The 25106-nt window shown below is 36.4% G+C and overlaps 2 protein-coding genes across 5 annotated transcripts in view; one reads left to right on the top strand and one right to left on the bottom strand.

Annotated features, from left to right (window-relative positions):
* Nucleotides 1-25106, top strand: part of LOC123318393 (dynein axonemal heavy chain 8-like) — a 1393903-nt gene that overhangs the window by 249410 nt on the left and 1119387 nt on the right. The window lies entirely within an intron of this gene.
* On the bottom strand, nt 18729-20092 carry LOC123318484. Of its 2 annotated transcripts, XM_044905127.1 has the most exons (4): nt 19805-20092; nt 19523-19724; nt 19190-19363; nt 18729-19107 (listed from the first exon to the last, which is right to left on the bottom strand). In XM_044905127.1, exons 2-4 carry the CDS (start codon nt 19721-19723, stop codon nt 18886-18888), a joined length of 597 nt encoding a protein of 198 aa, XP_044761062.1. In that variant the 5' UTR covers nt 19724; nt 19805-20092; the 3' UTR covers nt 18729-18885. The 2 variants fall into 2 exon arrangements, with proteins under 2 accessions (XP_044761062.1, XP_044761071.1); XM_044905136.1 differs by having other exon boundaries at nt 19523-20092.

The following is a 25106-nucleotide window of genomic DNA, read 5'->3' as shown; positions in this document are numbered from 1 at the left end:
CCGCTTCACAGATCAGCTTTTTTTTTTTGGTGTAGCAGGGGGAAAATCTGCAAGACAGACGAACCACCCTCATCTCCTGAGGAGGAACAGTGTGGGGTTTCTCACTCTCCCGAGCTCGAGACCCACCAAAAACCCTACTGCTTCTTGAATTTTGGTTCCGAGCATTTGCCTATAAACCGTTCATCTCTTGGTCGGTTTTCTTCTCGCACACTATCGTGCTGGGATTTATGTGTTTATCCTCTATTGGATTAACACTTTATTGAATTGTTCAATAAGTTTCTGTTGTTATTTTAATCTCTTTTTAATTGATCTCCTGGTCTCCTTCGGTAAATTCGCATTCTCCTTTTGTCTTCCTCTGGGTCGTAGTCCACTAGTCTCCTGAGTTCTTGATTCGGATGGTTTTTCACTGTTTCGAATAATTTCTCTGCTTTTCTGTTCATGAATTCCGTTATGGTTTCCCATTTCAGGTCCTTATAAATCTGTCTATTCCTGACGAACCAAGGTGCATCTATTGCACATCGTAGCAGCTTGTTTTCAGTGGCCTGAATTCTTTTTGATATGGCTCTTTGCCGCGAAACCCCAGGCAACTGATCCATAAGTCAGTTGAGGCCTAGCAACGGCTTTGATTATCTTCAATTTTGTCTCTTTCGACATGTGGCTTCTTCTTCCTATCAGAGGATAGAGTCTATTCATCGCTGCTTTCGTTTTGTCGATTGCTCGTTTGATATGACTTTTCCAGGTAAGTCCTTTGTCAAGCGTTATTCCTAAATATTTGGCTTCATTTTTCCAGTCGATTTCTTCGCCGTCAACATCCAGTTTTGTTGTGCGTATCAGTCTTCTCTTCTGTAGTAATATTGCTTGGCTCTTTTGTCCATTTAGCTTGATTTTCCACTTTATGCTCCAGTCATTTGTTTCGTCAATCGACTCTTGTAGAACTCGTTCTATTATTTCAGGGTTTCGGTGTCGAGTTGCTATGGCTGTGTCGTCAGCATATAACGTTAGCATGGTTCTTGGATTTTTCGCAATATCGTGGATGTATATGTTGTACAGAAGTGGCCCAAGTACTGATCCTTGGGGTACTCCAGCCTCTATATCTCTTGTTGAGGAGCATTCTCCTCCCACTTTTACGTAAAATCTTCTATTTTTGAGATGATTCCTGATCAACTTGCATATTTTGATCGAATATCCAGCACATCTCATCTTATATATTAATCCTTCATGCCATACTCTGTCTAATGCTCTGGCGACGTAGCTTGTTTATTTTGGAATCCCTCTGTTATGTGCTCTGTGAGCCTTAATAATTGTTGTTCTGTTGAATGCTCTCTTCTGAATCCGAACTGTTCTGGTGGTATTAATTCCAGATTTTTGGTTTCCTCATTTAGCCTCGTGGCGATAATTCTTTCTACTACTTTTCCTAACGCCGACAGTAGACTTATCGGTCTGTAGTTTTGTGGAAACTTCTTCTCTTTGAATGGTTTATTGAATACTATGACTTCTGCTGTTTTCCATTTTTCTGGGTAGTGTTCTGTCCTCATAATTCCATTCGCGATATTTGTTAGAGCGGCTATACCTTTTCTAGGTAATTTCTTTAACATAACATTCGTTATTTTATCGCTTCCGGGAGCTTTCCTCTTCTTCTAATTATTTGATATATTAATGGAAACAACAATTCCGAAGGAATTGTCGTTCCAATAGTGTGAGTTAGTCATGAACTATCATAGGAATCAGAGAATTCGAAAAATTCAAGTGCAACTGTAGACCGGTTTCGGGATCATTTTCCCTCGTCAGTACAGTATAGCACTGAATCTCTCGAGTGGAGGGTGGTGGTCTTATGCTATCTTGGGACGTCGCTTTGAGATATTCTCATCACGATACGCCACCTATCTCGCAAAGACTGAACCAAACCTCACTTTCTCTGCAGACTCCTACAAGGAGTCTTCTTTCTTTTTGTATTCTAATTATTTCCCTGATTTCATTTGGCGATGTTGGCTTGTCTATTTCAGCAGTCGCTGGTAATTCATCCATTTCTTCATCATTTTCTTCAACCAGTTCTTCCAAACCTTCATTATCGTCGTCTATCCTGTAATTTATTCTCGATTCTCCTTCGATCGAGTCCGCCAATGCATTTGCCTTATCAGTATTGGTATAAGCCATTCCCCTTTCTCCGTGTAGGGGTGGAATTTTAGTTTTTTCTCCTCGTAGGCTTTTTTGCATCCTCCATGCAGAATGATCGATTGTATTCAGTTCTTGAACCCTTTTGTTCCATCTGCTTGTTCTTAGATCTTTCAGGGCATTTTTCAGAACTTGGCTATGTCGGTTGAGGTTCCTTCTATTTAGATCATTTTTGTTCATCCTATATATTCTTCTGAGTCTTCGATTTTCTTGTATAAGATCTTTTACTTCTTTAGGCGTATCGCCATGCGGATGACTTGGTGCTGGTCTCTTCACTCTTCCCGTGCTTTTTTCGTAAGCTTTCAATATAATCTCTTCCAGTTTTTCTACCGCACATTCCAGATCGTCTGGAGTGCTTATTGTTGGAATTTCTGTTATTTCCGATTGTATTCAATGGCTGTATTTAGTCCAATTGGTATATTCTTTTATTTCCAGCAGTTTTTCTCTTGGTTCTTCTCCAATTGTCAATTCCACGGGATTGTAGTTTGAGGTTCCATCTTCCAAAGTTTCAATCGAGAATTCTTGAGTTATATTTTTCAATATCGCGATATCCATTACATCTGGTATTCCTCTTCCAGAAGCAAGATATGTCGGTAGCTCTGGTCCAATAACTATGGCATTTTGTTTTTCGGCGAAATTCTTGAGTTTTTTGCCATTTCTATTCTCTGTTATGCTATTCCATAATGGGGATTTACAGTTGAAACCTCCGATAGAGATTTTCGGGTTTGATCCTTCCAACATGTTGTTTATCTCTTCTTCCAATAGATTGTTTTGTGGTGGCTTATACGCCGAGGTTATTTCGACTCTTTGCCGATTTAATTCGGCAACAATCGTCACTTTTTCTGTTTTTCCTTGTGTTTCGTCGGATCTACTTTTAAAGTAGTGTTTCAGATCTGTTCTCACCAATATTGCTACTCCTCCTCCGGTGTTTGTAATTCTGTCACATCTATATGTTTCATAATTCATGAAATTCAGACTTCTGTTCCGGTTTATTCTTGTTTCCTGTAGGGCTATAATATCAGGTTGTCTTTCTGATATTATTTGTTCTATCTCGGCTTTCCGAGTGTTGATCCCGTTTATGTTCCACGAAATTATCTTGAGGGATTTCTTCCTAATATCCGTAAGGTCCATTAATTCAGTTTACTGAATAATGCTTGGAGTTTTTTCTCCATTTCCCTCTCAATTTTCAACATTATCTTGTTGAAAATTTTTTCCGTGAAGATATCTAAATCATCGGCTTATTCAGATATCTTCTTCTTCTCCTGTTGACTGTTCACAGCCTGTTTCATTGTAAGCTTTTTCTGTCCTTCTTTTTTCTGGACGGGTTTTGGAGTCTCCCTCTTCTTTTCCTGCTCTGTAGGTTGGGTCTTCGCTACTTCCTGAATTTTTTGTTCAGAAGTTGTTGTTTTTGTTACCGTCTTTTTCTGTTCAACTGATTTTCGGGAATTTTTCTTTCTGGTCACCAACTTGAACTCGCTACATCCTTTGTAGCTAGCTGGATGGCCCTCTTCTCCACATAAGACGCATGTGGCATTTCTCTCTTCACCTTTTCTGGTGAGTGTGCAGTCATTGCTGCTATGACTTCCTGAGCACTTCACGCATCTCCACGAAAAGGAGCATTTGTTTTGTGCATGTCCGTACCTTTGGCACCTAAAGCACTGGCTTGGACTTTCAGGCCTCTTTTTATGTTCAACCACAATACAGAGGTTGTAGAGTCGCTTCACTTCGAAGATTTCCTTTTTCTGGGTTTTAACCAGGTGGAGAGGTATTGGCTTCTTTGTCTTGTTCGATATCATTCTGGACACCTCAGCGTCTGATATTCCCTGGAATATCAGGTCGTCCTTAATCAACGCAAGATCAGCGTCGATTGGTAAATGCCTAATAACGGCATATATTTTGTTCTCCTCCCCCATTCGGTAGGTAGAAAATTCCTTACCATGCTGCTCGAAGAATGTTGTGATTTTTCTAAAATCATCTACGGTTGACGCGATGATTTTTATACCGTCTTTAACTGTAGTTGCACGGTTGTAGTTTATCCTTTTTGTGTAGAGAGCTTTAGATATCTCTACCCAATCTGAGGTGCCCATCATCGTGATGGGTGGAATTTTATCTTTTTTAGGCACTTCCGTTGCCTTCTTGACAGTTTCCTCGTCAGAAGAGGAGCTTTCTTTTCGCGCGCGTTTAGTTGGGGGCGCGTTTGGGGCCTTCGCGACCTGCGTTGAATCATTTTTCCTTGTTTCGGGTTGTGAAACAATTCCCATAAGGGAATTATTCTTGGAACCCGCTACCGGTTTTGTGATTGCGGCGTAAGTGGGAGATTTCGGCATATTATTGCGGGTCATTTCCTCCCTCAAGAGGCGCATCTCACCGACCAACTGTGACACAGTTTCAGTCAGTTTGACAATTTGAGCTTTCAACTGCCCATTTTCTTCTCTGAGCTTTACAAGCTCCTCGTATTCGCCTTCGCTGAACTCTTCAGCATCGGTCGCCTCCATGTAAGAACCCTCATTATCTGAGGTTTCCGACATGGTTCTATACTCAAAAATCTCAAAATATCAAACAATTTGAAGATAATAAAATATTCAGAAATCTTCACTGAAATAGTCTAATATAAAACTATGGTATAAAGCCGAACGTTTTATACGCTATGAGTAAAATCAGAAAAGAGATACGAAAAATGAGCTCACCTGATGTTTTCTGCAGTACCAACGAGAAAAAAAATCCTCTGGACACTTAGGATGAACACCAACTTTGAAAATTTTAACGAATTAAAATTCCGATAACAAATATAGAACCTACACAAACTTCACAGACGGAATCAAATATTCCGCTTGAAAGACTCTTACTACACAGGATTGAAACAGACATTTCCAATGACGACTGGATTCCCTCCCACCAATTTGGATTCAGACAAGGACATTCAACGGTTCAACAAACCCACCGAATAACCAGAGTCATCAATGAAGCTTTTGAAAAAAAGCAGTACTGCACCTCAGTATTTTCAGATGTAAGTCAAGCTTTCGACAAAGTCTGGCATGCTGGGTTACTATATAAAATCAAAACTATTCTCCCTTTAAAGTACTTCAGCATCTTGAAATCATATCTCACCGATCGAGAATTCAAAACAAAAGTAGGGGAGGAAACATCTCAAGGAAGTGTATTGGGTCTGATCCTCTATGTGCTGTACACTGCTGATCTGCCAACATGTAATAACACAACAACTGGAACTTTTGCAGACGATACAACTATAATAGCAAGCCACGAAGATCCCATAATAGCAGCCAAACTTGTACAATAACATCTGAAACTAGTAGAATCCTGGGTCAACAAATGGAAAATAAAAATAAATGAAACAAAATCAAAAAAAGTAGATTTCACCCTGAGGAGAGAACGATGTCCTCCAATCCATCTCAATGGTAAAGCAATATCACAAGCTGAAACAGTAAAGTATCTGGGATTCCACTTAGATACCAGACTTACTTGGAAAGAACATATTGAAAAGATGAGAAAACAAGAAGATTTTAAAACCAAGGAAATCTATTGGCTAATAGAAAGAAAGTCAAAACTATCATTAGAAAATAAAATTCTTTTGCACAAAACAATTATAATTCCGATTTGGGCGTATGGACTTGAAATTTGGGGATGCGCAAGCAAGTCAAATATAGCCATCATTCAAAGATGCCAGTCCAAGATATTGCGCATGAGAGCCAATGCACCATGGTATGTCACCAACCAAACACTCCATGATGATCTGAAAATACCCTTTGTCCAGGATGTCATAAAAACAAGAAGTAGAAACCACCACTCTAGATTGGAAGTACACACAAATATCCTTTTACAACCCTTAACACGTGACAACGAAGTGAGAAGACTGCAAAGGAAATGGCCAACTGACCTAATGGAATATTAAGAGATTCTCCCAATGGGGAGAACCTCTTCATGCTATATTTTCTATGTCTAGAATTGTTAAAAAATTAGCTCATAGAATTGTATTCTGATTGCTGATCAATAAAAGCTTGAAAAAAAAAAAGAATACAATGTTACCATACAGATTATTTGAAATTTTATTCACTAAGTATATACTGAAAACAAAAAAATACTTTCATCAAATAAATTCCCTTTAAAATGGTTAATTCTCAGATCAATAGAAGTGGAAGCAGCTGAATTTTATGGAACTTGTATTATGAGAATCTAAAAGAGTTTGTTTATTGAAGAGATCCTCAAGTCTTTTGAACACATTTTCGGTATTGAAAGAGTAATGTATTTATATTGCATATAAACTATAATAAGCAGTATTTTGAACTTTCATTTTCAGCAACTCAAATACTTCAACAACCTGCTTCCCTCTTCAAATCTTTATACCTCGAAAGTGCTTCTGGGTGTTGAAGTGCATCATAATTAAGAGCTCTTTTTACGAAACTGTAAGCTTCAACTCAATAATAATGTAACTTTAGAGGAGAGTGTTTGAGGTCATTGCCATATTTATGTTTTTTATGTATGCAGGTCCCTTCGAAGAAATTTCACTTTAGGTATTTGCCTCGGCGTTCCAAGCTTTCATCTTGAATTTATCCTTCCAATGAATTGAGAACTGCTTGTAGGGTAGCAACGAGGGTAGCAACTACTGACGACACACTCGTCGTCTTGAATCGGTTTTCTGACTTCAATTAGCTGTTTTTCAATTTCTGTTTTTCTGTTCTCCGTGTGTTTATTCCTGCAACAATTTTTCAAATGAAATTTCACTTCGAGATATGAGGTATCCTGATAACAGACATTTTTTTCGAAAATTCATAGAAATAATGGGAATATCTGAGCTCCATTTAGAAGGTCATAATATTGTAATCATAACAAGAGAAGTAACATAATTTTCACATTGCAATTGAAATATATCTTAGAAATAAAGGAAACTTTTTTGATTTTCAAAAAAAGGTCAACGCCGTGTACCTCAAAACATGACCGTTCAATGACCTTTGCTCAATTTTATGGATTTACATTCCTAAGACGAGTTCTATTCACCATAGTAGTTTATAAGGAATTTTTTGTACCACCCTGGGTAGGAATGTACCTTACTTGTTTTATCCTTGAACTACAAGACGCTTTCATTTTTTTCTGCAAATCCTGAACTGGCATTCTTGTTTGATGATTTTGATCCCATTTTCCTTCCATTTCCTTTAAAAACTCCAGTACTGAAGACAGGTGTGGCACTACTGTGCCACACCTATTGGCTATAATTACAACATTGTTAAAGCAATTAAAATCTCGTTCTACTGTTAATCTCGAAACCAGAAAGGATGTTTGTACAAAAAATCATGGTATATCATAGAAGGAAGAGAATCTAATAAATTTCACCACAAAACTAGAAGTTGTCAGAAATCACTCGCAAAATTCCAAACAAAGTGATATTCAGACAAGAGAGCGAGTTAACAAAGTGGTGAAGTACCTATCTTACCTCACTCGGGATGGCATCTTTTTTCAAATTTACGGTAAAAGTCGATTTATCTCATTAGACTGAAGTCTGTAGTGTAAATTACAAGAGAAGTGTAAATTGTTTTCAAGACCCACTGCAACTCTCCACTACTGTTGTCTGGTTTCATTTCTTGAGAAACTAAAATTTAAATCAATTATTTTAATGTACAAACTCAACATTTCAATGTAGGTAAAAATCATCACATCGAATTCAAACAGAATTCGACCCTGACCCCTAACTCCCTCCCCTGATTTCATAAGGTCGTGAACTCAAACCAGAATAAAATATCAAAAACTTACCGGAATAAGTGAACCGCTCTCCTCTTTCATGCGTAAATTGCACTTTTATTTCAAACACACGATATTATGGCACATCGCTGCATATTTTCCAAAATATTACGACGTGAATGATTGAAATAATATATTGACAATTACAAATACACACGCCGTCTTAGAAATTCAGAAGCGATCAGGAGGGGAATACAAGCGAAAATTTATTTCATTAGTGGTTGCCTGAAGTGGGAAGTATTGGAAAAATGAACAGTCTGGAAAATAGATTATGTTCCATCTATTTAATCTATGTAAGCACCATATTTTCCGAATATTCAAATTGTTATCAAGATACCTAATAGGATTTCCTGCTTTTGTTGTCGTAAACAAAATGAAAATCATCTGGTCCTATCGTGTGTCATATGCGGGAATTCCTTCGGGGGTGCCTGTGTTGGTATGGGAAACTCCGAGATTCGTATTATCAGTTCGAAGAAATCAGTGGCGTGGAGTTGTCCCAAATGTGAGAATTTAGGCGGTGATGTAAACAAACAAACAACTTGATTTTACAAGGTATGCCTGAGCAAATTGATGGTTCCTATGATGATTTAATTACTAGTGACTGTGAGACAGTAAATGGGATGCTCAGATCTGCTCTACCAAGAACCAAGTTGTCCTGCGCTAGGCCCGTCGGAGGTTAGACGTCTGGGCAAGCGATCGATTGGTAATGGTAAGCCATCATGGATAACAGTCAACTGGAACATAGGGTATTGGGAAAGTCGAATAATAATAATAATAATAAAGGTCTTTATTCCTTCAAAATAAATCCATACACAGGAAAATACATTAAATCTAAAAAGAAGGTAAAGGCGAGATTCAGTGAACTCAATAAGTGCACTGTTCTATCTAACCTTAGATTCATACAAGAGCCGTTATAAAAAAAATCATATGTGCAAGCAATAACAAATATACAACAACAAAAATATTTACTTCTTCCTCTAAATCTAAAAATCCATAAATCTAACCCTAAGCGGTTATCGTTGGTTATAGTTCTGATGTTCACAGGCAGACCGTTAACAACTTGCGCCACTCTATAGGAAAACGAACGTCTGAATAACTCAGTAGAGAAAACAGGTGGCGTCAAGGTGCCCTTAAAACGAATGTTCAAATTATGGACATCAGAACGAAAAGTAATCTTATTGTACAGGTATGGAGGGGTTCTAGTGTTGATTATTTTCATGAATAAGATTGCGGAATGGAGATGTCTTCTATTACTCATATTCAGCCAGTTGACAACACCAAGAGTGTGACTGATTCTTTCATATTTCCTTATCCCGAAAATGAGTCGTAGGCAAGAATTCTGTAGCTTTTGTATTCTACTTTTATATAAGGCGCTCAAGCAGGGATTGTAGACGACATCTGCATAATTCAAATGTGAGAGGACAACTGAGTCACAAACTAATCTTCTCAATTTCGTGTTCAAAAATTCTCGATTCTGATAAACCAACCTTAACATCCCATACGCTTTCTGCAAGCAGGCAGAAACATGATCAGTAAATCTCAGGTCTTGATCTATCCAAACTCCCAAACTCTTGACTCTCGGTGACAAGCTTAGTATATTCTCTCCGTCCATCACCACCGAATCGCCAACAGCCTCAAACCGCAGTCTATCATTACTCCTTCCGAACAGTATTGCTACCGTTTTAGTCGCATTGAGATGCAGACAGTGCCTTCTAGAGATTTCGAGTATTATACTCAAATCGAAGTTCAACGCAGCAACGGCCTTAGCGGCCTCATCAGGATAGAAAGACAAATAGAGCTGGCCGTCATCTGCATAGTAGTGTGACGAGCAGGAAACAAGGTACTTCGTGAACTGGGAGATGAAAACAATGAACAAAACTGGTCCCAAAATCGAACCCTGTGGCACACCCCTCAGAACCTCCAAAAATGTGGACAATTTATGGCCATAACAAACTGCCTGAAAACGTTCAGCGAGAAAAGAGTGGAGAAACAGTACTGCATCAGGTGAGAGTCCAATGTGATATGAAACAACATCAAAAATTTCGTGATTAAGACTATCAAAAGCCTTAGAGTAATCCAATAATGTTAAAATAGTGAGTTTACCCAGATCTGTCGCTCTTATTATATCATCAGTGATGTGCAAGAGAGCAGTAACACAACTGTGATTCTCTCTATATCCGGACTGGACTGATGGAATAATACTGTTCCTAGTTAAATGTACCCATAGCTGTCTACTCATTATCCTCTCTAAAATCTTAGATAGAGTAGGTAATATGCTGATAGGTCGCAAATCATTAAAGCCCTTCGGAATCGTATTTTTCGGGACTGGATGGACAAGAGCTTTTTTCCATTGATTTGGAAAAATTGAATTTTTTATACAGGTGTTCACTATATGAGTAATGTGAGGAAGAATATGAGGAACACACAAGTGTAGAGTTAGTATATTGATACCATCATTACCCACTGCTTTACTCTTTATAGATCTTATTATCGAAAGCACCTCCATCTCGTCTACAGTTGTAAAGCTGAAGTCATCATTATTCACACGATTTTCACTATCACGGTAGAAACCCAAAAGATCCATATCAGGGAGGAGGTTAGGAATGGAGTTAAGAAAATGAATATTAATACTATCCACGTTATCAATGCTCTTAGGTAAACTCATATTTTTGCGCTTTTTGAAACCCATTCTACCAAGACCTGCCCAAGTGCCATTCCTATCAAGATATGTATTATAATAATTGATCTTTTCCCTTCTAACCGCATTGGTAACCATATTCCTGAGAGTTTTATAACTATTCCAATCAACAACTTGTCTCGACTTCTTGAACCTGGACAAAGCCTGATTCCTTATTCGAATCATGTCTCTCAAGGTGTCTGTGAGCCATGGCGCATATTCCTTGGAAACTCGATATGTTCTGATGGGGGCATGAATATCAAGCAATGTTATTATATTCGAGGTCAAGAAATCTACTTTCTCATCTACAGTCGGTCTATCATATATATTATTCCAAGGTATAGAAGTAAGATCTGACTTAAATTTAACATAATCCAAATGTTTGAAATCTCTAGAAGTCTTAAAAATAGATCCAGTTTTTTCAACCTTTAAATTGATAGCGCAATAAACCAAATCATGATCACTGATCTCTGGAACCGCAGTCACCCCAAAGTTCACAACCAGGTTTGGACTACTGGTAATTATGTAATCAATCAAAGTCGATGAAGTTAAAGTTGTCCGCGTGGGCTGATCAATTATTTGTTCTAAGCCGAGGCCATCTAAAACGGCCGAGAATCTCCTTATATCCGCAGTAGTTTTTACAAGATAGTCCATATTAAAATCCCCAACACAGAAAATATGCTCAAACGTTGAAATCATTTCAACCATTGCAGCCTCAAACCCATCTATAAATGAGGTGTAACTACTTGAGGGCTGCCTATAAATGACCGAAAATACAGCCGAAACGCCGCCACTCAAACGCAATAGCAGCCAGACCTGATCACTTCCACTTTCATTTCTCAAAATATTGAATTCTATTGTATTCTTCATATAAACACCAACTCCACCACCTAGACTATCTCTATCCACTCGAACAAAACGATAACCATCTATTAGTAGTTTCTCGCTAGGTACTCGCTCACTCAACCAAGTCTCCGTCAACCCAAATACATCAAATCTCCGCTGTATCAACACATTCTTGATTTCCCCAAAATGAAGCATCAATGAACTAGCATTCACATGACCAAAATTAAATGTTTGACTCCTGGAATCTTGCATTTTACATTATCCGATCACGGCCAAAACGACAGAAAGATATATGATGAACGATAAATAGGCAGGGCATTGTATACCCATTAATAAAATAAAATGAAATATACCCACCCACTTTATGTAAGAACTACAAAGTATTCAATACAAAACACAGTATTACTGAACTAATCAAATATTTAAAAAAAAAAAAAATGGGCAACTCAAACCGCAATGAGGGCTTTAAATGGAAAGAGGAAAAAAAGTAGTTCAATTTAAAATAGAAAAACAAAGATATAAGAGCAATAAACAAGTAATATAACCTAGAAGAAACAACAATGATAAAATTGTATAACATGGCGCGCAGCTCCGAACCACAATGACAGTCTAACAGTTAATTAACTTACATACTGTTCAAGTCAGTTTCGGCTACAATTTTCCGAATTGAATCGTCAACGGCAACAAAAATATTTCCTCTAGATGTCCAACAGGAACCAGCACTAAATTTGCACGCACTTTTTTGAATAAATTCAACTTAAAAGGGGTCAACCTTTCACCAATAACAACACCAGATCCCTTCAAATTTCGCTTATTATTATAAACAATGTCGCGCTTCCATCGATGAATGAACTGGACACACACAGATCGGGGCTTCTGTTGTCGTTCTTTTTTCTTTCCTAGACGGTAACATAAGTGAAGGTCGTTCGCAGTTATCTTCTCAGATATGTTTTTAAGAACTCGAGTATTTACAATTTCACATACCTTATCATAAAGAATTTCATTAATTGATTCGCCAACTCCGTGGAAAACTAATTGACTATTGAAGTTTTCTTGATTTTCACTTTCTAGTCTTGATGTTATTCCCTCAATATTATCCTTAATATTCTTCAGGCTGTTCTTCATGGTTTCCTCGAAACGATTCAACTTTAGTACCACACTTTTAATAGCTTCAGGGGTGAAACTGGTATCACTTACACCGGGAGTATTGTAATTATTGATAATTTGGGATATCTGCTCCCTTAGTTCAGATAATCCCGACTGCAACATCTCCTCCATCTTGTCAACTCGTGAGTTAACGTCCGTAGTTTCGATTTTTTGTGTTCTCGTTCCTTTTATAGGCATCTTGACGGAATAAATTAAATAAAATATTATACGTTGTAACAGTTAGATCGCTGAGATATTGTGAACAGTATTAAATATTATTAATTATTGCAATGCGGAGCCAACAGCACAAGCTACTCACACATCGACAGATGCTCGACGAATGACTTCAACAGGGATTTCAATGTTTTCATTTCCTCTGGCAGGACTCCAAAACAGAGAGAGTATTTTAACAAAATTAAGGCTGAATTGGAGCAACGAAGATCTGCAGGTGAAAGTGCGGAATTGAAGTACTTGAGGGGTATACCTGTAATAAAACATTTAAACTCAAATCCCCCAATTGCAAACTGAGAACTCTGAAAAGGAACGTGATATTATATTATCAGAACGTACGCGGCCTCAATTCAAAAACTGTAGAACTAAAATCTACTGTAGCGAGTGAAGATTTCGATGTTGTATGTCTGACAGAAACGGGTCCGTGAAGTTAGCGAAAAGTTGAAAGCACTAATTCTGAAACTATGTTAAATATTTAGTGCTTAATTAGTGCCTATTAGTGCCGTATAAATCTTTGACAGCACCATTGTAGTTTTTGAGAAATTGATAATTCAAGTTCTTGGTGCTGACTTCACGCTCATCAACAACATTTCCAAATTACCATGAAATTATTTATTATACTATAATAATATTTAGTGCTTAATTAGTCCCTATTAGTGCTTTTGGAACCAATGGAAAAAAATGAACGGTTTTCATAATATCACAGATTATTTCCTTTGGTGCTTACTTCACGCCCGGCACCAACATATTGGAATTTCGTGCAATAATTAGTGCTTAGTTAGTGCATATTAGTGCTTTTAAAACGGATGCGATATCATTTTTAGTTTTACAGTATTTGCCTGATGCTTTTCGAACAAGTGTGAAGTTAGCGAAAAGTTGGAAGCCCTAATTCTGAAATTATGTCAAATATTTAGTGCCTCATTAGTGCAAATTAGTGCCGTATAAATCTTTGACAGCACCATTGTAGTTTTTGAGTTACACGAAAATATCTGTTTTGATACCGCGTAGCCATCTATGGAGAGGTATGCGAGTCATTCTCTGCAATAGATTCGTCGTCAGTGCGTCATTTTATTATCACCTAAAGCGGCTCACACATATACGTCTTGGGGCGCCAATCTTGATATCGAAGAATAATTGTACTATCGATTTAAGGGGGCACAAAACTATTTTCTGAATTATTCAGATAATTTTTATATGAAGTAAAGGTTCTTTTTCTCAGATACTGCCTGAACTCTTTTTCCTTTTGTAATAATAATAATAATACTTTCTGGGTCATCGAGATGAAAAAAGAATATATAGTGTATTATATGCTCTAAAAGAATATCAGAAGATTTGTATTATTTTTCAATATGGAAGTATGAAAATTCTAACAGAAAAATGTATAGTGCATATTATCCCCTATAATGGGGATAATAGTGAAATATATTGTTATGTATATCTAACCAGACATATGAAAATAAATATGTCTCAATACGTAGGTACATAACGAAACATAACAGCAATATTTTGACAAAAAAATTCTCAAACATAAACGATGCAACAACAAACTCGAAAAAACGCAAAATTTTCAATATGTAATACAACAAAAAATTGATGACGAGAAGGCAGAATCATATATCCATTTGAAAAGCAGTTTACAAAAATTTCAGCTCCATTCAAATAAGGAATGTGTGTAATTTCATGCTACATATCAATCTTTTAATAGGTATACCTATATATATTCTTCCCATTGACCATTGACCCTAATATTTTCTCTAAAATTAGCTGTCTCGTAAAATATGAGTTTCATTATGAATGATTAAGATAATTTCGATTCCATAAAGATTAATAGCTATCCTTATATCACAGTCGATAAATGAAGAGTATGTATATTTTTGGTATTTCGATTAATGTGATAATCGTGAGCTGAGTTTCCTCTTCATTTTCTCGTTTGCTTAATATGATCAGGTGTCCTTAAATATTGAAGGTTAAAGATCACGCAAATCAGTTTATTTTTTCTACTTTTTCGTACCTATCTCGAACACTTCTCTGCAGTTGATATTGATATTGAAGAAATATATCATTACCAACGGAAGAACAAGAAAATGAAGAAAATATTGAATTCCCGGAAAGACTATCTATTTCACCTCTCACCATCCCTTATATTCGGAAGTGAGTGAAATGTTGCGTACTGATCTTAAAATGATAATATAAAACATAAACTCCTGTTAATGCTTAGGTATGGTTTTTTCGCATGGTCGCATGGGCAGATAAAACTTTTCACAAAGCTTATTATTTTAACCTTTATAGATCGACATTGTTCGATTTAAGATAACAGAACTCAAGAAAATCCAGATTGAGCTGGTGGTCATAATACAATACGATCTTAGACAGACTAGACAAATTCGATACGAATATTTTGTTAAGTCTGTGGAAGACTTTAGATTCAATAGATTGGCATTTGCGTCAGATATCGGCTCTACAACGAAAAAGGGCAACTACAAAGAAAAAGGGACCAGTTAGAGCTTTTTCGTTGTTTTTAGCTATTTCTAGATTTTTCTCCACTCAACATCTTTACCTGAGGTCACCTCAGACCTCCCTTAGGCGTCCCCTCCCCCAAAAATGTTTATTTTCGTCTATGTATGGATCTGGAAAAACTTAATCCTAAGGAATTAAATAATGTGCTTTACTATCCTGACCTTTCTCAGGGAATATGTTCCCTTTTTTATATGTTTTATCCAAGAAATTGAAATTCATGAAAAAATTATGCTTTTACCGATTTCCAAATCTACCGATTTTGCGCAGTCGTTTCTACCGAGTTCGGAAGTTTGACAACGCTGTTCTCAATATTACGATTGGGTAGAGCCGAGATCCGACGCAAATGCCAATTGAATCTATTGAATCTAAAGTTTTCCACAGACTCAACAAAATATTCGTATCGAATTTGTCTATATATATATATATAGACTGTCTAAGATCGTATTATATTATGACCACCAGGTCAATCTGGATTTTCTTGAGTTCTATAATCTTATATCGAACAATGTCGATCTACAAACGTTAAAATAATAAGCTTTGTGAAAAGTTTTATCTGCCCATGCGACCATGCGAAAAAACCATACCTGAGCATTAACAGGAGTTTCTGTTTGATATTATCATTTTAAGATCAGTACGCAACATTTTACTCACTTCCGAATATAATAATAAACGTCTTTATTCACACTTTCAATATAACACAGGCGAAGTTTAGCCTAAGGCTATTCTTACACTTAACCTGTGTCATACAAACATACAAATATTACAGCGCTCTACAATCTACATTCAAAAATCATGATTATACATTTCTGAGTGTACAGAATACCCAATAGGTTACAGAGGAAAAAACCACAAATATTCAAACCATGAGAGGGAAAAAAGCATCAGGACAATAAAACGTTATTCTAACATTATAAGAGATGGTGAGAGGTGAAATAGATAGTCTTTCCGGGAATTCAATATTTTCTTCATTTTCTTGTTCTTCTGTTGGTTACTCGGCTGGTAATGATATATTACTTCAATATCAATATCAACTGCAGAGGAGTGTTCGAGATAGGTACGGAAAAGTAGAAAAAACAAACTGATTTGCGTGATCTTTAACCTTCAATATTCAAGGACACTTAATCATATTAACACATTGACGAACAGTACCTATTTGGCAGTTGCTTGTGATATGACGCGCATGTATACTGATTTAATATGGTTCTAACTTGGAGTGATATACATCAAAATATTAGTAGTGATTTGGAGGATGTGAATATGGAAAAAAAAACAGAGGGCTTTAGACGTCATTGTCATAATAAGAACATTTTTCTTCATTTTTTTATGACATGGACGTCCAAAGGCGTTCTCATTTTTTCGACAGAAAAAGTAAAATTTCTCTTCATTAGATTTGGTGCGAAAGTTATAATGAAACTTAAACTTAAACTACGTAATTTTCGAGAGTAACACTCACACATTTGAACAAATACTGAACACGCTAAATGGCTGTGTCGCGGCTGAATACTCGGTATGGCAAAGCGAATGATTCGATCAAGATCGTCATCTTTGGGGTTCACAAAACTCAAAATGTCGATGTTAGACGAGTTTATAGGAAGACGTCTATAAACGTCTAAAAACTTTGCCGTCATATCATGCACAGTGACCTGTGGTGGGATTCTGTAACTTTCGCTATCATAGCAAACGATCACGATAACGTTACGCAGAGAACCGCAAGCGAAGCGAGTACGGTATTCTGTATCAGAATTTTCTCTATCGTTTCGTTAACTTTACGCTTTCGTTTTCGTTTTCGAGGATTACCGAGTTTACACGAAGAAACATTGGCAACATTGCATTTCATATGAGATTTCTGTGAAAGATCGTTTCTATGTTCAACATATTCGTATTCTGTGGTTCGATTCTAAATTTCAAATTTTCAAATTCAGTTTTCAATAAATATAAAATTTTCGATTTCATAACAACTTTGTTCCGTGAACGATAACTGTGTGTAATTAAAATTTTGATCATGTTTCCAATACTTATTATTATTGATAGTGAAATCGATAGGAGAGTTCGTGAAGCTGTGACACGAGAGGAGAACAGATTTCCTCGAGATAGAAGTGACCCATTTAGTTTAACTGATGAGAGATTTGAAGACTTTTTCCGTTTGTCGAAAGATTTGGTGCGTGCTTTATTTGATGGGTTGAGACCATTTATGGATAATGGTTTGAGGAGGACGAAAACTCCATTTGAACAGAGAATATTAACAGCATTGAGATTTTTTGCCACTGGAAATTACCAACGTGGTATTGGACAAGAATATTTGCTGGCCGTTAGTCAGCTCATGGTCAGTCGAAGTGTTAATGAGGTGACAAAATTGATTAATCAGGTATTTCAAGGGAGAATTAAATTTCCAAACCAATCTGAGAAAGCTGCAAATAAAAGGAAGTTCTTTGAAAAATGTGGAATACCAGGAATAATTGGAGCTATCGACTGTACACACATTAAGATATTGATGCCATCGGAAGAAGAACATTCTTTTCTAAATAGGAAAGGATATCATTCAATCAACGTACAATTGATTTGCAACTCGGATTTGCTGATTTTAAATGCAAATGCCAGATTTCCTGGAAGTTGTCATGACTCCTTCATATGGCGACAATCGTCCATCAAGAGTCATATGGAGAGTCAACACTAAAGAGGAGAAAGGCACACCTGGTTATTAGGAGATTCCGGTTACCCTTTGGAACCGTGGTTAATGACTCCAGTGCAAGGTGCTGCCTCGAATTCACCCCAAGCACGTTTCAATCGGGCCCACGCTATAGGCCGTAATTGTATTGAAAGAACAAATGGCCTTTTGAAAGCACGATTTCGCTGCCTACTTGGTGAAAGGGGGCTTCGGTATAGCCCACAAAATGCTGTTGGGATAATATCTGCATGTTGCATATTACACAACATGTGCATGTCGGCAGGAATAGGATTCTCTGAAGAAGAACTTCAGAATGAAGAAAACCATGAAAATCGTTTCATCCAAAAATCGCTAGAGGGAAATCAAATACGCAACTCTGTAATATCTAGATATTTTCAGTAATAGGAAAAAAAAATATTGTGATGTGATTTGATTCATTATATTTTAAAAAAATATTCTTTTCATTTTATTTCCTACCAGTGAAACATAAATTTTAATGAATATGCATGTATGTGGTATGTAACATGTATACCCCTTTTCTAATTTGATTAGTATGTAAGTGGTATTATAATAATTGCACTCGTCATTTTAAATGTTCAATAGAACAAACTTGATAGCACAGTATTTAAATTATTTTTATGTTTGTGTTCGACCAATACTTTGAGTTATTTGAGGGAATCGATTTCAGTATCAAGAAAAGGATAAAATGTTTGAGAGGCGAAATCAACAAGATAAAAGAAAATTTATTTAATTAGAACATTTATGGCTAACTTTTCTTTTTCTCCAGAAGCTCAATTAATCTAAGGTTTGTCTTGGTTAACACTTTGGTGGTCTCTACCAGTGCACCCAAATGCTTTGAAATTTCTTGCATTGCCGCCAACTACTCTGCATGCAGTTTCTTCAAGCTCTTTATGTCATTCTCCTTTTCCCTGCATTTTCTTTTCTTTGAATCATTTTCGGGAACATCCTCTGCCATCCTCTTTTCTCCACCAGCACTCGATAATGGTATAAGTGGAGGTGGAATTACCGAAACCTGCTCCTTCTGTCCTTCATTAACTGGAACTTCTGATGAACAAGATAGCAAGTTTCTTTCTTCTGGAATCTTCAATAAAAAATGTTCAATGGTTCAATATTTTGTATCAGTCACATGTAATATAATGATTTGAAATAATTTTTTTACATACAATTCCAATTTCCTCCTGCGTTACGCCTCTAATTGAGGTTTCCCCAATTATTGCTAGCAGTCTCAACTCGTTCTCATTGAGACTGCTGGAAGGACCACCTCCACCTGTTTTTCCCATCTCTTTTTTGATGGTGGCTGCTTTGCTTTTAACTTTGGACCTCCAGTCCGAAACAGCCTAAGGTCAAGATAGAATATTAATAAATTGTTAACAATATCAACACCTATGAAAAATTGAATTTATGTTTATTATTTGATGAAGAATATGAAAATTATTATTCCAGTTAAAATAAGAAAAATTTGGTATGAATGGTATGATTATACTTTTTTTACATACCTTTTGCCATTTTTCTACGGGTTTGCTCTGATACCCCATGCTATTAAGAATATTGGAAATTTCTTTCCATTTCTCCTCATACTTTTTTCTGCCGTTCAAGCAGTTGAATTTCTTAGTAATAATTTCTGGATGGACTTCCGCGAAGTCCAAAAATGTTGACCACTGCAACGGGTTCGTTTTCGGCCTTCTCTCTGAATCCATTCTTATATTTCAAAGGAACAATAATAATTAATGAATAATTATACCATAAAAGCGCTTATAAATATACTTTTTTTTTCCAACCTTCTATTCCTGAATACTAGTGTGAATAATCTTCTTTTCGTTCTTTTTTCTGCTTCTTATTTTGAAATTTGAGATTACTCAAATGTAGATTTTCAAAAATCTGACATTTCTGAGTTAGCCACTTGACATTATCCAACCAATTGGAGGCATCGTCGGGCTTTTCGTTATGATGACGCGACCTTTGATTTCGCGTTATCGTCATGAGATCGGTTTCAATTTCGGCAGCTACGACTTTTGCCGAATGTCATTACAGAATACCGAACCGAGCTAAGCTATCGATTCGTTACGTTTTCGCTTCGCTTTGACGTTACAGAATCCCAGCACTGAACGTCTATAGACGTCGTTGTCCGTCAATGTGTTAAGCAAACGAGAAAATTAAGAGGAAACTCAGCTCACGATTATCACATTAATCGAAACTCCAAAAATTTACATACTCTTCATTTATCGACTGTGATATAAAGATAGCTATTTATCTTTATGGAATCGAAATTATCTTAATCATTCATAATGAAACTCATATTTCACGAGACAGCTAATTTTAGAGAAAATATTAGGGTCAATGGACAATGGGAAGAATATATACAGGGTCTTTTCCATATTTATACGGGAAACTACTGAACGTATTTTCATGAAATTCAGCACTTATAAAATTTCACGATGCTGATGAAATCTAAAATATTTTCAAGGCATGAGCACCTCCGGTTTTTCCGGAAATGACGTCAACTTCCGTTTTTCAAATTAGAACACCATTTTTTTATTGCAGAAATAGATTCCTTAAAAAATTTCAAGTTATTTTGATGTAACATTTTTCAGTTTTGGTTGGAAAATTCTCTCTGAGCGGGAAAATTCGAAAAAAAATTGAAAATAGAGCTCCGCTGAAACAAGAATAACTTCGAGGTTTTTGGTTGGAAAATTTTCATTTTTGGGATTTTTCAAGATGTAAGATTGATGTATCCACTTTGAAAATTGAAATCGCGATTTATGATACAGGGGGTGAAAAAATCGCTTTCAAAGTTAGGGATGACAAAATCGTGAAAAATCAATTTTTTCAAATTAGAACCCCATTTTTTTTATGGCAGATATTGAATCTACGTTAAAAAATAATGTGATTGTATGCATCACACCCTTGCCCTAAAATGGATATTTTCTGAGTTATTCACAAAAAACTGTTTTTCGTCTTGAATTTTCAGCTATTTCTTTTCCCTTCACGCCAAAAAGATGAAATTTTCAGGAACTGTTATTTGAACTCTGCTGTAGATTTTTCACCCCTTCTTGAAACCGACTTCAAGTTACTATTAGGAGAACCATGGCAAACTCTCGAAGTTATAACTAGAGGAGATGCTCAAAGTTTTGACCGTTAATATCTAGACATTTATTTATACGTCTCAGGAATGCTCTTCTTATTTCATCCGGAGGAAGAGATCTGCAAAAGTGTTTAAAAACCAAACTGAGTTTCAAAACTATGAATCTAAAAATCTAAACAAACCTGAACGCATTTCTGACTCGTTCTATGCAGTCCTCTTTATCAGGGGAGTTGAGTAGACAATATTTTTTATCCTACCCCAAACATAATAGTCTAAAGGAGTTAAATCGGGAGAACGTGGTGGCCAAAGATGTGGACCATTGTTCGCCAACCATCGATCTTCAAATAGCCTGTAGAGGATATTTGACACATTGAGTGAATTGTGTGGAGGCGCGCCATCTTGTTGATACCATAAGTCATTATGGTTCTGTACTAGCGGCTCAATTATTTGAGTCAATATGTCAGAATATCTATCTCCTAAGGGAGAACGTTCTGTAAATAATGCAAACATGTGTAGTGTTCTATATTACCAGTTAAAGTCCCATCATAAATGTGAACATCGAGAATTGCATTATTTTTGATGGCGCAAAAAACATTGAAACTCCAGGTCTCTTGAAAGTTCCATTGTCTGAAATGGTGGTTCTTCTCTTCATCCCAATAATGACTGTTATGCCTATTGAAAGAACCATTCTTTGTGAATTTAGATTCATCTGTCCAAATCATACAGTCCAAAAAGTTTTCATTCTCTTGAAATCGAATCATCATAGCTTTGCAAAACTCTGTTCTCCTGACGAAATCAGTTTCCTTCAAATGCTGTACCCTATTGAATTTATATGGGTGCATTTTATGTTTTTTCAATATTCTCCAAACACTCGATTGAGATAATCCCAGATCAATCTCGGCATCTTTGAGAGAATTTTGAGGATTCACACGAAAATATGCAAGAACTGTAATTTCGTTGTTCTCATCTTCTACTACACTTTTTTCTCTGTGTATAGTTTTCTTAACGAAAGATCCGACATTTCTCAAGTTTGTAATGGTTCTGTTAATGGTATCTCTCGTTGGTCTGGGTCGGTCAGGAAACCTCTCATTGAACAGTCGAATCGTTCTATCTACAACTTTATTACATTCTCCATGAAGTAGAATGATATTTAAATAATCTTCATTGGTGATCGATTTTATAACTTAATACGAATTATCACCAAATTAATAGTAAACACAAAATGCTACTGAATAAAAAGGAATTTGGCAGATGTAGTTAATGATAATTATCTATCATTAAAAAAAAAGAATGTAAAACATGGTAAGTTTTTGCATATGGTTCATAAGGAATTATTTATTAATCACTGGAGACAAAACCGATGGCAGAATAGTTGAAATAAAGAGGTTTCCGATACAAATTCGAATCAAAATTCGCCATATATTTAGAAACAACCTGTAACTTTCTTCTCTTGCATATTAGGGTAGTAAAATATAAAACATGGTTTAAGTAACAGTTCCTGAAAATTTCATCTTTTTGGCGTGAAGGGAAAAGAAATAGCTGAAAATTCAAGACGAAAAACAGTTTTTTGTGAATAACTCAGAAAATATCCACTTTAGGGCAAGGGTGTGATGCATACACTCATATTATTTTTTAACGTAGATTCAATATCTGCCATAAAAAATGGGGTTCTAATTTGAAAAAATTGATTTTTCACGATTTTGTCATCCCTAACTTTGAAAGCGATTTTTTCACCCCCTGTATCATGAATCGCGATTTCGATTTTTAAAGTGGATACATCAATCTCATCAAATCATTGAAGCTAACAAAAATATGAAAATTTTACAATCCAAACTTGCTTCCGGCAGACAAAAAATGGCAAAAATAAAAACTGAGCATGGTTTGATAGTAACTGACAAACAAGCTATATTGGAAGAAATCGAGAAATTTTATAGGAATCTGTACACATCTTCACTACCAAATCCATTTGGTCAACCTCAAAAGATAATGAATGTTGGGTCAGAGGAACTGCCAGAGATCACTATTCCGGAAATAAGGCATGCTCTGCACCAGATGAAAAATCGAAAATCTCCCGGAGAAGATCAGATAACTACAGAAATGTTGAAACAAGGTGGAGAGAGCCTAATGAAAGCAGTTGAAATTTTGTTGAATAAATGCATTATGGAGGGTACGATACCGAGCAGATGGAATGATGCAGAGGTTATATTATTGTATAAAAAAGGAGACATCACAAACATCGAGAATTATCGACCAATAAGTCTCCTTTCTCATTTATATAAACTGTTAACTAAAATCATAACGAATCGTTTAACGAATAAGTTGGATTCTTACCAAGCTGTAGAACAGGCTGGCTTTCGGAAAACATTTAGCACCATGGACCGCCTACATACTGTCAGACAACTGATCGAGAAGACAACTGAGTATAATATCCCATTACATCTAGCATTTGTGGATTTTCACAAGGCTTTTGACAGTATTGAAACATGGTCGTTTCTGAAGGCGATGGACGACGCTCGAATAGACTCTCGTTATTCTATACTGCTCAAGAACATTTATCAGAAAGCAACATTTCATATAAAAATAGATGACGACATGAAAACGAAAACGATTCCCGTAGGCAAGGGAGTGCGACAAGGCGACACTATATCACCTAAACTTTTCACTTTGGCACTAGAAAATGAGTTCAAACAGCTAGCATGGACAAATAAAGGAAACAATATTGACGGCAAATACTTACACCACCTAAGGTTTGCAGATGATATCATATTAATAAGCTCCGACATCCAAGAATTAAGAAATATGTTGTTAGAATTGAACGAAAAATGTAAAGAAATTGGTCTGAACATGAACTTAAATAAAACAAAAATCCTGAGTAATAGCAACAAAAAAATACAAGTGAATAACACCAATATTGAGACCGTTGAACAATATATCTATCTTGGACATACTATAAAAATCGGGAATAAAAAAATCAGAATGCCGAAGTGAAGAGAAGAGTAAACCTATCTTGGATGGCTTTCGGTAGGCTAAGTAGTATTCTCAAAAACAGTAAAGTCCCTATGGCTCTTAAGAGAAGAATATATGATAGTTGCATACTACCTGTTGCAACATACGGGCTAGAAACTATGACCTTAACAAAAAAGAGTATGGAAAAAATGGGTGTGTGCCAAAGAGCCATGGAGCGTGCTATGCTGGGCGTAACTCTGAAAGATAAAATCTCCAACAAAATCATTCGGGAGAGGACAAAAGTAAGCGATATCACAGAGCAAATAGCAAAGTTAAAGTGGCAGTGGGCTGGACATGTTGCACGCCAGAATCCGAATAGATGGACATTGAGAATTACTCAATGGAGACCACGCATGAGTAAAAGACGCGTTGGGAGACCACTTAAGAGATGGCGAGATGACATCAAGGAGATCGCAGGAAATCAGTGGATGAAGAAAGCACGGGATGGAGACCACGCATGAGTAAAAGAAGCGTTGGGAGACCACTTAAGAGATGGCGAGATGACATCAAGGAGATCGCAGGAAATCAGTGGATGAAGAAAGCACGGGATAGGAAAACATGGAAGAATTTAGAAGAGGCCTATATCCAACATTGGATGTCAAACGGCTGAAGAGAGAGAGAAAGAGAGATCAATCTTACATCTTGAAAAATCCCAAAAATGAAAATTTTCCATCCAAAAACCTCGAAGTTATTCTTGTTTCAGCGGAGCTCTATTTTCGATTTTTTTTTCGAATTTTCCCGCTCAGAGAGAATTTTCCAACCAAAACTGAAAAATGTTACATCAAAATAACTTGAAATTTTCTAAGGAATCTATTTCTGCAATAAAAAAATGGTGTTCTAATTTGAAAAACGGAAGTTGACGTCATTTCCGGAAAAACCGGAGGTGCTCATGCCTTGAAAATATTTTTTTCTACAAGCGTGCGCGTTCAACCTTTTTCCCGCACGCATTCCAAGTTGCAAAGAGTCACTTTCCCAAAGAGTGCGGGAAAAAC

Source organism: Coccinella septempunctata, chromosome 1 (assembly GCF_907165205.1).
Source record: "Coccinella septempunctata chromosome 1, icCocSept1.1, whole genome shotgun sequence".
NCBI classification, from domain to species: domain Eukaryota; kingdom Metazoa; phylum Arthropoda; class Insecta; order Coleoptera; family Coccinellidae; genus Coccinella; species Coccinella septempunctata.
This window is presented reverse-complemented; position numbering and strand designations above follow the sequence as displayed.

Coding starts and splice junctions, on each gene's coding strand:
- LOC123318484 (XM_044905136.1), bottom strand. CDS start 19,723: ATGGATTCAGAGAGAAGGCCGAAAACGAACCCGTTGCAGTGGTCAACA. Junction 19,364..19,522: donor CCGTAGAAAAATGGCAAAAG/GTATGTAAAAAA, acceptor TCTTGACCTTAG/GCTGTTTCGGACTGGAGGTC. Junction 19,108..19,189: donor CGCAGGAGGAAATTGGAATT/GTATGTAAAAAA, acceptor TTTTTATTGAAG/ATTCCAGAAGAAAGAAACTT.